Source organism: Euprymna scolopes, chromosome 23, assembly GCF_053919585.1.
Source record: "Euprymna scolopes isolate OS-2025 chromosome 23, ASM5391958v1, whole genome shotgun sequence".
Classification (NCBI taxonomy): Eukaryota; Metazoa; Mollusca; class Cephalopoda; order Sepiida; family Sepiolidae; genus Euprymna; species Euprymna scolopes.
The window spans coordinates 72,895,787-72,912,589 of NC_136504.1; the positions used below are offsets into that span (position 1 = coordinate 72,895,787).

The 16,803-nt window shown below is 34.0% G+C and overlaps 2 protein-coding genes across 2 annotated transcripts in view; one reads left to right on the plus strand and one right to left on the minus strand.

Annotated features, from left to right (window-relative positions):
• LOC145246001 (nitric oxide-associated protein 1-like) overlaps positions 1–16,729 on the minus strand; it is a 56,855-nt gene extending 40,126 nt beyond the window's left edge. Inside the window, exon 1 of the mRNA XM_080107799.1 lies at positions 15,622–16,729. Within this exon, the coding sequence (XP_079963925.1) occupies positions 15,622–16,702 (1,081 nt within the window). The 5' untranslated portion in view covers positions 16,703–16,729. The remainder of the gene's footprint in view (positions 1–15,621) is intronic.
• Positions 6,555–16,803, plus strand: part of LOC145246002 (pre-mRNA-splicing factor SLU7-like) — an 88,859-nt gene continuing 78,610 nt past the window's right edge. The window contains exon 1 of the mRNA XM_080107801.1: positions 6,555–6,656. Coding sequence (XP_079963927.1) covers positions 6,588–6,656 — 69 coding nt within the window. The 5' untranslated portion in view covers positions 6,555–6,587. The remainder of the gene's footprint in view (positions 6,657–16,803) is intronic.

The window sequence follows — 16,803 nt, forward strand, 5'->3', positions numbered from 1 at the left end:
CTTGACGTCTCAGAAACCTGGAACAGAGTTACTATGGATATAAACCATTTCGGCACTCAGTTGTACTTGACATTGATAGACTGTGGTCCTAGCTGTTTTGCCATTTGGAGGCAGCTGCACCGACAGGATTCTGCTAGCGTCATTAAGCAGTTGGAGAATATATTCTGTGAAAGGGAGCCACTAATCAAATTGCTCACAAATAATAGCGCTGCGTTTTGCGGAAAGACATTTGCTGAGTTTACACAGATGTGGGGTGTGCACATTCGATTTCGGTGCGCACAAGTAAATTGAATAATCGAGAGGTCCCATTGCACAGTAAAGCACATTGCAGCAAGAACAAGGTGCACAATGTTAGATGCAGTGCACTGACACACTGACACTACAGTTGCTAATCCATATAAGGAGGGAGATGCTGTTTTGGGTGAAGAATCTGCAGAAAAGATTATGATACAGTTTGGCACAGGAATGGTGACAAAAACAATACTCAAATCTCAGTTTATAGAACACCAGGCCGCATAAAGGATGTGCGCCTAGCATGCCGACATAATTGCGTAATCAGTGATGAAATTACCTTATCAGATGGTGAAGCCCCACTGTTGTATGAACAACCAATTTAAGAAAGCTCCTCAGAAGATGATGCATCCAAGGATCCAGAGCAGGAAGAGTTTAATGAAGCGACAGATGAAGGCCCCACTGAGGAAGTTCCTGAGTCTGTACCATTAAGGTGAAGTACCAGGAGAGAGCAAAGCCAAGAAGTCATTCGAGGACAGTTGAAAAAGATTGCTCTATGTTACTGCGTTCATGATCGTGTATTGTTCGGGATTGTATTGATTGATGGTGTTGTTTGGGATCATGTCGTGTCGATCGACAGTATAGTTCGGGATCATGCTGTGCTGAATTGTCGGAGGTGTTCAGGATTGTGCAGGACCGGGCTGCCACATGTAATATAAATATACATATTTATATTTCTCTGGTTTTATTTTTTGCCGTTCTCTCCTCCCTTGTGAACAAACAGTTCGTCAATTGAAGTGAATATGATTCAATTCTGATAGATCCTGTGCAAGGCCTCTCCATTCATTGTGACTGGAACTCTTCTGGGATCTGTTTGTCCTATCATAACCCTTTCATAATTCACCAACTTGACTCCACAACATCACTGAAAGATAGATAAGCAGAGGGTCAAACACTTTAGCTGCTTTGGACAGGATCCGTCTCTTAGTTGAGGCATCAACATTAGGTTCAACAGAGAAAACACAGATTTTTTCCAATGTACCAATAGCTCAAAACTTTTTCCCATTCACTGTAATGGGTATTCAAGATTTGTTGTAGTACATTTGGTCTCTAAGGTAAGGATAATTAGAGTTACATGATTGAAGCTCAAATTCACGCTTCAGTAATTGTGCCTGGCTTGAGAATATAAATTTGTCAGTTTTTCAATTACTACTAACTTATTCACGTAGAAACAATTCTCCATCATGGTTCAACATGGATCCAAAGTAAACTAGGCTGCATAGAATTTTAATATACAGTTAAGAATAAAATGACTAGAAATGAATCCAAAAATAATCATGGTATAGTGAAAACAGTAAGACCAGTCCTCATCCTTGAGAAAGGAGCAGAATCAGCCTCTAATTCCAAGCAAATCATCAAAAAGGCCTTTCTGATATCTGCCAAGAGAACATATTCATTTATCCAGAACGATAGCAACAAGTTCAGCATGTCGCCAGTCAAATTCATGTCTCGATAGGCATTTAAAGACACAAAGTCACCAGCCTTCAAGCACAGTTGAAAACTGGACAAAATTTAGTTGTAAATGAATGATCGATAGGCTGATGTGAGATCCAAGTATAATTCTTAAACAGACAGGATGGACACAAAGATCTTGATGATGCTGTCTCACTCTTGCTGTCAAAACACCTCCAAATATTTCTAATAGATCCCCCTGTTCTCCAAGTTTCGAACCACAGTCCAAAATATGCAGGGATACTGCATGATTTTAAGGAGCCATTACCAATTTATCCACATGCCAAGTACGTAATACTTACTATCCCTCAGAGCAATAGTCTTCTGGAATCGAGTTTCTCCTGGTCATAATCAGAGAACCCCTCTTGCTCGGGAAGCCCTAAAGATTCTACGCTGAACATCCGTTGAGTCCCCACTGAACTTAGCTGTTGAAAAAGAAATCGGCAAACAGGTCCATGTATGTGACTTTTTGCTCTAAAATGAAACACAAGTGCGATGGTCTGAGGTGGTATTGTGAAGTATAAAATGTAAAGGCAATGACTTGTCAGCAGAACAGAAAGACTCTACCTCACCAAAAGGGAACCATCTTTGTCGAGATTGAAAAGGCCTAACCTTACAGACAGGGTGCCAATTGCAAAGTATCCAAGCATCTTATGAAATCAAGTCCGATTATGTCTTTACTTGACACATCACCGGAACTCTGGTCAAACCTTCTGGCAAGTGAGTAGTTGTCCTTTTTATTACACCATATGGTCCCCCACCAACAAGTCGCCAACCCCAGATGTTGTGTACCATGGATTTCTCCTTCATCTTCATTGTTATTGTTCTGACCATGAGGACATTTCAGCCCATATCATCCAGCCCTGACACCACCCCACTCAGATTTTTTTCTTATGAACACCTCATAAAATTTAGGTAAAAACTAAGAGAAATCTACATTTTCAGCTACATTTGAATAAAGGAACCCATTTTTTAGAGGGTTGATTTCGGTCCAGAAATAAGAAATCTGTGCGTTATGCACCCTATTTTGGAATCTGGATGTTTTAGAAAATTTACAATTTTGGGGCTAAAAATAATCCTCTTGGGCCTAAATTTCATATGAATCCAAAAGTCATATTTAGAAAGGCACCAAATGAAAGGAAAGACCTCGTTTTGACCAATTCATGTGCCACTGTGGTGCTTTTCCTGAAACAACTTTTTAATTTTTTAAATAACATAGGATGAAACTTTCATAAAATAAAAAAATATCTCCTGGCATTACCACTATTCTGGCTTATTTAAACCCCGAAATTTGGTATTTTTCCCAAGAATTCTCGGTTTAAGTAAGATAATTGTGATATTTGCAACAGACTAGTGTGATCTCCCTGAGTCATAGAACAAAAACACAGAAAACTTTGCTGAAAACATAGGTCAGAATGTCAAGTGAGAGCTTGCAGACCAGCAAATCTGCTCTTATTTCAGGGTTTCCCACTGTAGTGAGGCATGGGGACCCCCACCTCACCCGGAAATTTTTTTGTCCAACTCTTAAAATAGCTTTTAAAAGACTCAACAAATTTTAAACAATTCCTCTTCGTATAAATAGCTCAAAAACATCACTTTACCCCCTTCTCACAAGGTTATGGATTTCAAATGGGTGTCCAAAAAAATATGTTCCCCCACATGTTCGGAACCCAAGTGGGAAACCCTGTATTTACAGAAATTTTGGCTTTGCCAGAAGAATTTTGACGGTTCAACCGATTACATATGCATCCCTGTGAAATATGCAAACCAATATATATGAAAATCATCAGAAGAAAATAGTCCAAGCACTTTCAACATTTATCAAAGTAGTTTTGGGTTTTGCTCTTTTCCTCATCTGTGAGGAAATATGTTCTTCCATTTGATGGCGTATTTGGTGTTGCGATCTTCATAATTACCTTGTTCAATGGAATCCATCTCTTACCATCTGTATTAGGCCAGTGAAATTGAGCTGATGGCTCATATGGATGCAAGAATTTGCAAGTGAGGTCTTGTTCATCCTTATTTATAACCTCAATCAATGCCAACCACGCAAACCCATTAAAGATGCAAGTGATGTAGTCGTTGCATTTGAGAGACTAGTATCTTATTCTGTGGCGCTGGCATGACCAGGAAGGAATAATCAACAAAGTTTGTGCCAGTAATTGTTTTCCCTGGATTGTGTATTGTGATGTTGAAATGAATGATGACAACTTCTAGTGCCAGGGATGGTATCACCGAGCTGATACCGGAAATACAAGATTTCTTATACTGATACCATGTGTTCTTTGTCAATGGTCAGGAAAGTAATTCACTCAATGTTTTACAGTATTCCTTAACTTTAAAATTTGGTTGTTGATAGGAGTTTTAAAACTGACTTGCAGTTTGGCAGTACCTCGATTCTGTCACAAGGGGATTTCTTGTGACTCACTACAAAGAATGTCCAGGTTGCATCAATGCCAAAATCAGATTTGTAGTGTCAAAGATTGAGAAATGCGTTTTTATATTGATCGACACAACCATCACTGAAATATTCAGTTCTTTCAATCTATTGCAAATTCTTGATCCATGCCATGAAAATTCTTTGCAATTCATGGACGAAAGCGGTGTCATACTCAAGATCATCAGATATGATGCACAAAGAAATGTGTTGAAGTTTTCCATCTTGTTTGAAATATATCATTATGGAATGCATAGTGCACTGGTTCTTATTCCAGTGATATCCCTGGATTTCATCTTGCACCACATAATGGCAATTTTCTGTGAAGTCCAGAAGGATGATGCACTCTTCCTCGGTGATCTCATCTTTTCCTTGTGTGATGAACTGAGCCTGACTCTTTGCTACATAAGAGTGGGTGGTAAAGTTATCTATGCCATACACCAGCAACTACATGAAATCTTCAACATCAGCTCTGTGTATCTGTAGGGTTGTCCAATCTACATCTGTCACTGGCTGTAAGACATCTCATTGATTTCGAGTTTAATGAATTTGTCATGAATGTACTTTCCAGAGTATTATATCCATAATATTATATATTATTATTTGACAGCGACGCACCATACATTCAAGATTTGTGGTGTCACACACTACTATAGCTATCAAATCCTTGTAGATGATGTTGAACTTAGGGAGTTGGGTGGCTTCATTGTCAATATTCACATCTTCAGATTCTTCAGCTTTCTGTTTCAACTGTGTTTTAACAGCAGAGTTTTATATTCTGATGATAAGTGCAAATGCATACAAAATAGGAACCTGACGATGACACAATAACCCACCATTTGGAGCGGAGCATGCAAAACTTAGAAAGTTCTATTTTTGGTCCAGGTATTTCTGCAGAAAGAGAAGATTGCACATGAATTTTGTTGCCAATGCTGATATAATCTTTACCTCTATGCATCATTTTCGAATATTCATTATCGCCATAAAATGCTTGAACAGACTCAAAACTTTCTTCTTGTCAGGTAATGAAAGAATATTGCGGCTTGGTTTAAGTGCTTATGTTTCACAGACTATGTATTTAGATACCTTGAAGTAATCTGCAACCTTCTTGCGTGATCAACTTTCAACTTCAGCCTGCATAACATCCAGCAGATGATCCAAGTCAGTTGCCTTGGCAACCAGTTCTATTTCACTCACCCTGCTTCCATAAGGACTTTCAAGTTCAGGGTTTCCAATGTCAAGAATTTCAGCAGTGACTTCTTTCTGTTTTTCATAGCTTCATCTGTACCATTTGTGTTCACTTCTGCACTCCATGAGTCTTTAATACAGAAATATCAAACAGCATCAAACTTGTGTTCGTTACAACTCTACTTTCAACCGAGTAGTTGTTTGTTTCGTTAACCACACTCTTTTCTTCTACCTCTTCTTTTACACACGTCCGTTTGCTTTAGTGACTAAAACTCGTCTCCCCTCCCGCTTTCCTTTCCTCGTTATTTATGGAATCAGGGTACGAGATTCCCCGAGACTTTTTTTCCACATAAACGCATGCGGGCGCCATCTTGATTCTCAATTTGTGCTTTGCATGCACAAACGCGCAGCCGCTTTAACGGTAAGCCACTTCTTTCTCCACACTCCCCCCTGATCTCATGATCACAGAGATGGCATGGGGGTTGGCGATCGCTGCTGTCGGGTGCTTCTGCGAAGGGGGACAGTGCTGCTCTCGTCTTCGCGTGCGCTCTCATCCACCGCCTGATGGTCGGGGAAAGCTTCATCTCCGTGGAGGCTACTGATATCAGAGTCACTGCTTGATAGGGATGGTGCAAACCAAAGCGATGGCCCACTCGTCTCAGAGTCAGAGTCACTCTCATCGTCCACTGAAGGTGGTACATGTGTCGCCGGCCGTAGGTCCCTAACGTGACGGGGTACACTATCAACCTGGACACACTACTGACTCACCACATCGGTCACTGTGCCCCGTTTATACTTGTCAGTACATCGGTTTCCTGGCGGCTTCACCCAGACAGCATCCCCTTTGGCATATCGATTCCGTTCTATCTCAGTGGCCACAGTTGTATTGGGGTGGATTCCTTTTTCTCGGACACGGTACTGATAGATTGCGTTTGCAGGCGCTGTTCCTGGAGAGACGCCATCCTTTGGCATGAGATTATACGAGTACACAGCTTCTGCGATGGTGCACTGCTTCCTGGCTTCAATTGTTTTGATGCTGCGATGGCTTCTCTCAGCTATACCATTGCCAGAAGGCACATAAGCGCATCTAAGCCGCAGCCGCACACCCCATTCTTGTAAGAACTGCCTCATCTGATGGCTGCAAAAGGCTGGGTCGTTGTCCGCCAGCAGTTCATCGGGCGCACCTCTTTCACAGAACACGGATGACAGCTGGCGAATAATGTTGCAAGAGTCCTGGCGCCCGAGGAGTCTCCAGACTGCGAAATGTGTAGGCCCACAATCGATGAGGGTAAGGAAGTGGTTGCCACCGTAGTGTGTGATGTCCATGCCCACTCTCTGCCACTTACCACTCACTCCAAACTCCCCTTTCTTCCATCGTGCTGGAGCTGGGTCGATGGATTGGCAGGCCTCGCAACTTTCCACCACCCTTCATATATCTTTTTTTTCTACTCCTGGATCAATCATCTTGACAAAGTACAGTGTCCGCTTGATGCCAGGATGTCCATACTGTCGATGAATGTCCATGATGCGCGCTGCATCCACATTACACACAACTGCTGCACATGTGTTTTGCAGATTATCAGACTCTCTCTGAGCACCAGCCAGAAGCCATCGTTGAGGGACTCTTGTCAGAGCATCTGCTCTGTTGAGCGCAGACCTGATCAACACCACGTCCACAGTCAGGTTGTACTCTGTGATGGTGTCGACCAAGGTGGCAAGCTGTCTTCGAATTAACATCTCACTCGATGCTCGTGTCGTCAGCTGTGCTCTTCCACTTAATGCATCGGTTATCCACCGATGAGGGCATGCCGAGTCAGTCATGATATGTAGAACCTTGGCTTGCCATTGAAGCGCGAAGTTAACGCCCTTCAATGTGGCATCAAGTACGGCCAGGTTTATGTGCCTCAAATCATTCTCTGGTCGAAGCCAACAGGCATCTTCAATAATGGAATCATTAACTGCCAGGGCAACTCCAAGGGCCAGTGAACTAGCATCCACCCAGACCGTGAACTCATTCCCGCTGACGCACCACTTTCCCTGAACGGGGTCATCACTGGTCACCCTGAACACAGTCTCTGTCAGCATGCTCCTTAGGGAGACATCGTGTACTGCATCGTCCCATCCCGACAACACGGCTGTTGCACGTCTTTTTATGGCCGCCACGGCCACCCTGAGCCAACCGCACACAGGGAAATGGCCACAAAGCGAAAACACTGTTCGTCGAGTGATGTTTGATGGGACCTTGGGGACGCGACTTCCTCTTCTCCAGCAAAGTCCCTCCTTGCTATTGCGCACGTGCAGGCCGAGAACTTTTGCACCATCGCACAGACGCTCTGGTTCCTTACATGTCAGTCCAAAGCTCTCAAAATGCATTCTAACTGATTGCGCTGACATGAGGCTCTCATTGACAAATATATCATCGATATATGAAGATGCTGCCTGTTGCACTGCCTCATCTTGCTGCCGGATAGCATGCATGATTGCTCTCATAATGCCTGGTGCCACATTTAGACCGAACCCTAGCCTGGTTAGACAATATCGGGTTCCTCCAATTTCCACAGTCTGAAATGGCCACAATTTCTTCTCAATGCATATTTGCAGATAGGCCCTGCGTAGGTCCAGAGTTGTCACATTCGATCCCTGCTGTTGCCACTCCCTTAATTTGAGTGCACACACATCAGCCCTTGCCGTATATGGGTCGACATGCTCATTGAGCTCACGGTAGTCTAGGACGGGGCAGTCCTTTTGTTTGGTCTCTTGTACGACGGCCATCAAGAGAATCAGCCCTCACAGGGGGCCAAGCTCATCCTCTGGGTATGGAAGAAGCCAGCCATTGTCGATCCACGTTTGCAGTTCTTCTTCATACTGTTCCCTTAGCCACATGGGTGGGGGATATTCCGATAGCCGGTTCCGCAAGGATATTGGTGGCTGATCGTTTGACCACTTCCAAGACGCCGTCCATGCATTGGTGTTTCTATCACACTCTGCATGAAAGTCAGGCTCGTCGAGAGTTATGGCAGCACAAACATGTTCCTCACATCGAGAGAACTGTACCTTGCCGGTTCTGACCACAGTAATTCCACCCAGTTGTGTAATCAAGTCCATACCCATTATTTATGATATTTATAACTTTATGTTATCATGGTATTTATAACTTTATGTTATTTATGGTATTTATAACTTTTTGTTATTTATGGTATTTATAACTTTATGTTATTTATGGTATTTATAACTTTATGTTATTTATGGTATTTATAACTTTATGTTATCATGGTATTTATAACTTTTTGTTATTTATGGTATTTATAACTTTATGTTATTTATGGTATTTATAACTTTATGTTATCATGGTATTTATAACTTTTTGTTATTTATGGTATTTATAACTTTATGTTATTTATGGTATTTATAACTTTATGTTATTTATGGTATTTATAACTTTATGTTATTCATGGTATTTATAACTTTATGTTATTTATGGTATTTATAACTTTATGTTATTTATGGTATTTATAACTTTATGTTATCATGGTATTTATAACTTTGTTATTTATGGTATTTATAACTTTATGTTATTTATAACTTCATGTTATCATGGTATTTATAACTTTATGTTATCATGGTATTTATAACTTTATGTTATCATGGTATTTATAACTTTTTGTTATCATGGTATTTATAACTTTATGTTATTTATGGTATTTATAACTTTATGTTATTTATGGTATTTATAACTTTATGTTATCATGGTATTTATAACTTTTTGTTATTTATGGTATTTATAACTTTATGTTATTTATGGTATTTATAACTTTATGTTATCATGGTATTTATAACTTTTTGTTATTTATGGTATTTATAACTTTATGTTATTTATGGTATTTATAACTTTATGTTATCATGGTATTTATAACTTTTTGTTATTTATGGTATTTATAACTTTATGTTATTTATGGTATTTATAACTTTATGTTATCATGGTATTTATAACTTTTTGTTATTTATGGTATTTATAACTTTATGTTATTTATGGTATTTATAACTTTATGTTATTTATGGTATTTATAACTTTATGTTATTCATGGTATTTATAACTTTATGTTATTTATGGTATTTATAACTTTATGTTATTTATGGTATTTATAACTTTATGTTATTTATGGTATTTATAACTTTATGTTATCATGGTATTTATAACTTTTTGTTATTTATGGTATTTATAACTTTATGTTATTTATGGTATTTATAACTTTATGTTATTTATGGTATTTATAACTTTTTGTTATTTATGGTATTTATAACTTTATGTTATTTATGGTATTTATAACTTTATGTTATTTATGGTATTTATAACTTTATGTTATCATGGTATTTATAACTTTATGTTATTTATGGTATTTATAACTTTATGTTATTTATGGTATTTATAACTTTATGTTATTTATGGTATTTATAACTTTATGTTATCATGGTATTTATAACTTTATGTTATTTATAGTACTTATAACTTTATGTTATTTATAGTATTTATAACTTTATGTTATTTATAGTATTTATAACTTTATGTTATTTATAGTATTTATAACTTTATGTTATCATGCTATTTATAACTTTATGTTATTTATGGTATTTATAACTTTATGTTATTTATAGTATTTATAACTTTATGTTATCATGGTATTTATAACTTTATGTTATTTATGGTATTTATAACTTTATGTTATTTATGGTATTTATAACTTTATGTTATTTATGGTATTTATAACTTTATGTTATTTATGGTATTTATAACTTTGTTATCATGGTATTTATAACTTTATGTTATCATGGTATTTATAACTTTATGTTATTTATGGTATTTATAACTTTATGTTATTGATGGTATTTATAACTTTATGTTATTGATGGTATTTATAACTTTATGTTATTTATAGTATTTATAACTTTTGTTATTTATAGTATTTATAACTTTATGTTATTTATAGTATTTATAACTTTATGTTATTTATAGTATTTATAACTTTATGTTATCATGTTATTTATGGTATTTATAACTTTATGTTATTTATGGTATTTATAACTTTATGTTATTTATGGTATTTATAACTTTATGTTATCATGGTATTTATAACTTTGTTATTTATTGTATTTATAACTTTATGTTATTTATGGTATTTATAACTTTATGTTATTTATGGTATTTATAACTTTGTTATCATGGTATTTATAACTTTATGTTATCATGGTATTTATAACTTTATGTTATTTATGGTATTTATAACTTTATGTTATTGATGGTATTTATAACTTTGTTATTTATGGTATTTATAACTTTATGTTATTTATAGTATTTATAACTTTTGTTATTTATAGTATTTATAACTTTATGTTATTTATAGTATTTATAACTTTATGTTATTTATAGTATTTATAACTTTATGTTATCATGTTATTTATGGTATTTATAACTTTATGTTATTTATGGTATTTATAACTTTATGTTATTTATGGTATTTATAACTTTGTTATCATGGTATTTATAACTTTATGTTATCATGGTATTTATAACTTTATGTTATTTATGGTATTTATAACTTTATGTTATTGATGGTATTTATAACTTTGTTATTTATGGTATTTATAACTTTATGTTATTTATAGTATTTATAACTTTTGTTATTTATAGTATTTATAACTTTATGTTATTTATAGTATTTATAACTTTATGTTATTTATAGTATTTATAACTTTATGTTATCATGTTATTTATGGTATTTATAACTTTATGTTATTTATGGTATTTATAACTTTATGTTATTTATGGTATTTATAACTTTATGTTATCATGGTATTTATAACTTTGTTATTTATGGTATTTATAACTTTATGTTATTTATAACTTCATGTTATCATGGTATTTATAACTTTATGTTATCATGGTATTTATAACTTTATGTTATCATGGTATTTATAACTTTATGTTATTTATGGTATTTATAACTTTATGTTATTTATAGTATTTATAACTTTATGTTATCATGGTATTTATAACTTTATGTTATCATGGTATTTATAATCTTATGTTATTTATGGTATTTATAACTTTTTGTTATTTATGGTATTTATAACTTTATGTTATTTATGGTATTTATAACTTTATGTTATCATGGTATTTATAACTTTATGTTATCATGGTATTTATAATCTTATGTTATTTATAGTACTTATAACTTTATGTTATTTATAGTATTTATAACTTTATGTTATTTATAGTATTTATAACTTTATGTTATCATGGTATTTATAACTTTATGTTATTTATGGTATTTATAACTTTATGTTATTTATAGTATTTATAACTTTATGTTATTCATGGTATTTATAACTTTATGTTATCATGGTATTTATAACTTTATGTTATTTATAGTACTTATAACTTTATGTTATTTATAGTATTTATAACTTTATGTTATTTATAGTATTTATAACTTTATGTTATTTATAGTATTTATAACTTTATGTTATCATGCTATTTATAACTTTATGTTATTTATGGTATTTATAACTTTATGTTATTTATAGTATTTATAACTTTATGTTATTCATGGTATTTATAACTTTATGTTATCATGGTATTTATAACTTTATGTTATTTATGGTATTTATAACTTTATGTTATTTATGGTATTTATAACTTTATGTTATTTATGGTATTTATAACTTTATGTTATTTATGGTATTTATAACTTTATGTTATTTATGGTATTTATAACTTTATGTTATTTATGGTATTCATAACTTTATGTTATTTATGGTATTTATAACTTTATGTTATCATGGTATTTATAACTTTGTTATTTATGGTATTTATAACTTCATGTTATTTATGGTATTTATAACTTCATGTTATTCATGGTATTTATAACTTTATGTTATTCATGGTATTTATAACTTCATGTTATTTATGGTATTTATAACTTTATGTTATCATGGTATTTATAACTTTGTTATTCATGGTATTTATAACTTCATGTTATTTATGGTATTTATAACTTTATGTTATTTATAGTATTTATAACTTTATGTTATTCATGGTATTTATAACTTTATGTTATTTATGGTATTTATAACTTCTTACTTGTACTTAAGGTAGAATTGTGTTTTTTTTAGTGGTAAAAAAACCCCAAAGAAAAACCCCAAAGAATTAAAACAAAAACAAATATATAACAAATCAAAGGTATTGTGCACATGCTACCATGCTGAAATAATAATATTATTTAGAAACCCATTCTTAACATGAGGAGGGAAGGGTGTTTTGTTAAATATTCTGTACTTTCACCTAACAATTAAATAAAAGATATTGAGGAACTGGAATTTAACTTGAAAATACTATATGAAAAATGGTAACATAAGTGCATAAGCAACCAAATAAATATTACCAAAGGCAAGATGAGTTACTCTTCTAACTAGTTGGATAAGTTTTTACTGTATTTAATATAAAATGCTTATTTATTTTGAAAATTAGTGTCGAGCATTACACAGTCACATAGTATTTCCTTTTCTTTGAAATCTCGACAGTGACTTAAAAATATACAAAATACTGTTAGAAACCCAACCAATAAATGTCCTCGTGACATTTATCAGGCGGGTTTCTATAGTTCTAATAAGTTTTTTTATTTTTAACTCATTGTCAAGACCATTTTTTCTAACTTGTAAAACAAAACTGTTTTTTTTTGTAACTGAAGATATCTAAATAATAATAACAATAATAATAATCAGGCGTTTTGTAAATTTTTACCTTGTTTCCACCTTAACACTTTTCTTTAAAATGACTACCTTTTAAGGTTTTCGGGTATGCTGAAAACAAATATCGCATTTAAATTTTCTGCAAATAAGTAGCTTTCCGGATATTAAGCAATGTCATTTCTTATGTTATTGCTGGTGGCCATCTTGGCACGTGCGTTTGCGCATAGTTTCTTGGGGTTGCTTTTGTGTACTCGTGCATACCAAGATGGCTACCAGCAATAAAATAAAAAATCACATTGCTGAATATCCGGAAAACTACTTATTTGCAGAAAATTTAAATGCAATATTCGTTTTCAGCATACCCTAAAACCTATAAAAGAAATCATTTTAAATGTTAAGGTGGAAACAAGGTAAAAAAATTAACATTTTATTTCTTTGTTTACATAGTTGAATTTTTAGTAAAACAACAGAATAGAAATGACAAAAATTACCATCAACTGGTGAATATATAGTTGTTGCTTATCAGGTTTCCTGGTATTGTGAAAGCTACATCGAGGATTCATGCAGAGTACAATTTATGGTTGCATCTCAGAAAATAGGGGTATATTTTGGGCTAGATAGAAAAGATTTACAAAATTGAAAATTGGACTGGTCCCAAAATGCATAAGTTCTGGTCGACTATGGGAATTTCCATCTTTTACAGAAATCCAAAATCTATATGAAAAAATTTTCTTTTATTTATTTCTGAGATTAATTCATATCTATTCAATTTTTTTCTTTTCTTTGAGGGGTAAATACCGACCATGTTAGGCATTCAATGACTACACCGTAGATTAAGCTCTCCTTTAGTGAGGAGACAGGAAAATTTATTTAAATACCAGCATAATACTTAGTTTTGTTCATGAATAGACACCAACTGCATAATACCATGCACCAGTTTAAAAAAAAATTGAAATTTGTACATCTTAATTCATGGCTTATGGTAAAAAGATACATCAGATTTGATTTCATAATCAGAAAGAGCACACAATTTTACATAAGAGTTCCAAGTTTCATGAGAATAGCTTGAAAAATAAATAAATGGTGGCGAAATTACCAAATTTCTTGAAATGTTGAGGTCCATAATTTAGCCCACTTTTTCTAAAGAAAAATGTCCACGGAAAAGTATAAATTTTGGCACTTAAAATTCTCATAACTTTTGAACTACAAATGGCATTTGCATAATTCAAACGGTTTTAAGCATCTTTTACACAGCTCTTTTCATGCAAGTTGATAAAATAACATTAATCTAAAAAGAAAAAATCAACGTAATGTTACTCAAATGAATAGCAATTGTCTGATATGAAGGGCTCCCCCCACATTAATCAAAGCTAATTGCTTTCAAGACATCCCGGCATGAAAGACTGCTGACTGCTGTATTTATTTTCCTCCCCACGAGAGCAAATTAAGCATAAGGCCGTTTTTTAATGTGAAGAGAGGGGGAGCTGGTAATGCCTCTTGGTATGCAGGGTTTCCCCTACATGGACCAGAAACTGATTGCCTCAAGGGCAATGGTTTTTTAGTGCAGCATCTGCCGGAACAGATACTACATTTTGATCTTTGAGTTTCGCTTTATTTATACAACAAAAGACCAACAAACACACAAAAGGACGGAATAGCATGAATTTCATAAAAGTTTATCAAAATAAATGTAAAGACGACGTGCGTTCGCCAATCATGATTTATAAAAGTTTATAAAATGTTGTAAAAAAATAGTAATCCTTTCTAGAACCCTAACCCTGAAAAAAGCCTTTCTTGGGCATACAAAAACGCACGTGGCCGTTTTGCCTTTTATATATAGAGAGAGATTACCACCCCAACTCTCGCAGGAGTCAAATAACACAAGACTATAAATCTGTGTGCATAAATTCTAGTACAAGTTACAGGTTAGAAGTATAACTCTCATCAGAACTTTCTCAAAGAAACTTTTAGAAACAACTGACACATATGCAACTTACTTCCTACCAGCTGGATATATATAAGTAGAGCAAAAAACATCACCAGGTTTTGCAAGCTAAAAGTGAAACCAACCTCCTCATGACATGTAAGTTGTTATTTTTCTCAGACCTTCTACTCAGACTTTGCTAAACACATTCTCATGAACTCAATTTCCTAGCAATCACCATTTGTAGAGTTTATTATACACGTATTTGCATCAACACTTTGCTTCCATGTGCATGCTCACTGACACAAATTAATAGTTAACCCAGTTAAGTTCATGAACAATAAATTTCCTTTTGAATTCTATATTGTTTCTGAGTTATTACTTTCTTTTCATCGGCACACTTATATACTGAACATATAAAACTATATAAGGGAGTAGCGGCGTTGCAAAAAATCTTGGTTACTAAATATTTTTATAAAAAGTAAATTCTTACAAAATGTTAAATTGGGTAGAATTATCCCCATTATCAATCCAAAGAATTAAAGCAGTTTATTCACGGAAACTTGTAATATTATTCACTTACCAAAACGGTTCCAATTCGTGAGCAAATTTGATACGAGATCTTCAATCCCGTATCCAGTTTTGGCACTGACAAGAGTTACATGTTTGATGTTGTTATGAAGATTCCAACCAGCTTCAATACAAGCATCGAGTAACGAGTTTTTCAAGCGCTTTAAATATTTTCTAGAATCCATTGGAATTATGTCAATCTTATTACCAATTACAAATATTGGCCGGCTTTTGCCAATGACAGGTAAAAATGTTTTCAAAATGCTGTTGTTCATATCCGACATGTCAACCACAACCATAACCAAAGAGCGTGTGGTTTTGATTTTAGATAAAATATTAGGATATTCCTTGATGGAGACCTTTATATTCAAACAGTAATTATAATATTTTATAAGAAAACACTTGAAACATAGCGTATCTAAGAGTTGATCGCGATCAAGTGAAAGATATTTCTTGCTTGGAATATACCCAGGTAGATTGTAATCTTGACAATGAAGGAGTGAACCACAACCAGGACAATCGACATCACTAATTGGCACAGACGGGTCTGGCGTACCCATAGAGAATTTGGGAATAGTTGGTTTCCGTGGATCTTCATAACTAGGCAGGGTAACACGGATCTTGGACAGTAACTCTTCCAGGTTCTTCACACTGACCTCCGTTTTTAAGTAAGCTTCAAGTAACTGTTGAGTTTGGTTGTGATGAGAACTTTCTTCAATAAAATCATCGTTGTGACAGGTTTGGGATTGTAGAATATGCGGTGATAATTTATCGGCATCATCTTGATTATTTGTAAGCATGTCGATTATAACGGGAATATCAGCAATCATTTCGTTTTTGTCCATTTCAGATTTACAATAAGTCATTTGTTGTTGCATTTCACCAACAGAACTACATGTCCCTTCCCAACGGACGAACATACTTCTATAATTATACATATTATAACTTATGGGTGTGGCCTTATTTATCCGTATTAACCTATCTAAACGAGTAACACCGTAAAATCTTGGATGAGAAAATAATTGTGAAAAACTACATAATTTTGACTTTCGAATAAAAAAATTCCACGAGGATTGGAGAAAAAGCATTTTCATAACATGTGTTACTTGTTGCAAACCACAACACAAGCCGATATTTACGACCACTATATCACAAAGATATAAAAAGAATCAAACTAGTTCAAACAATTTTTATT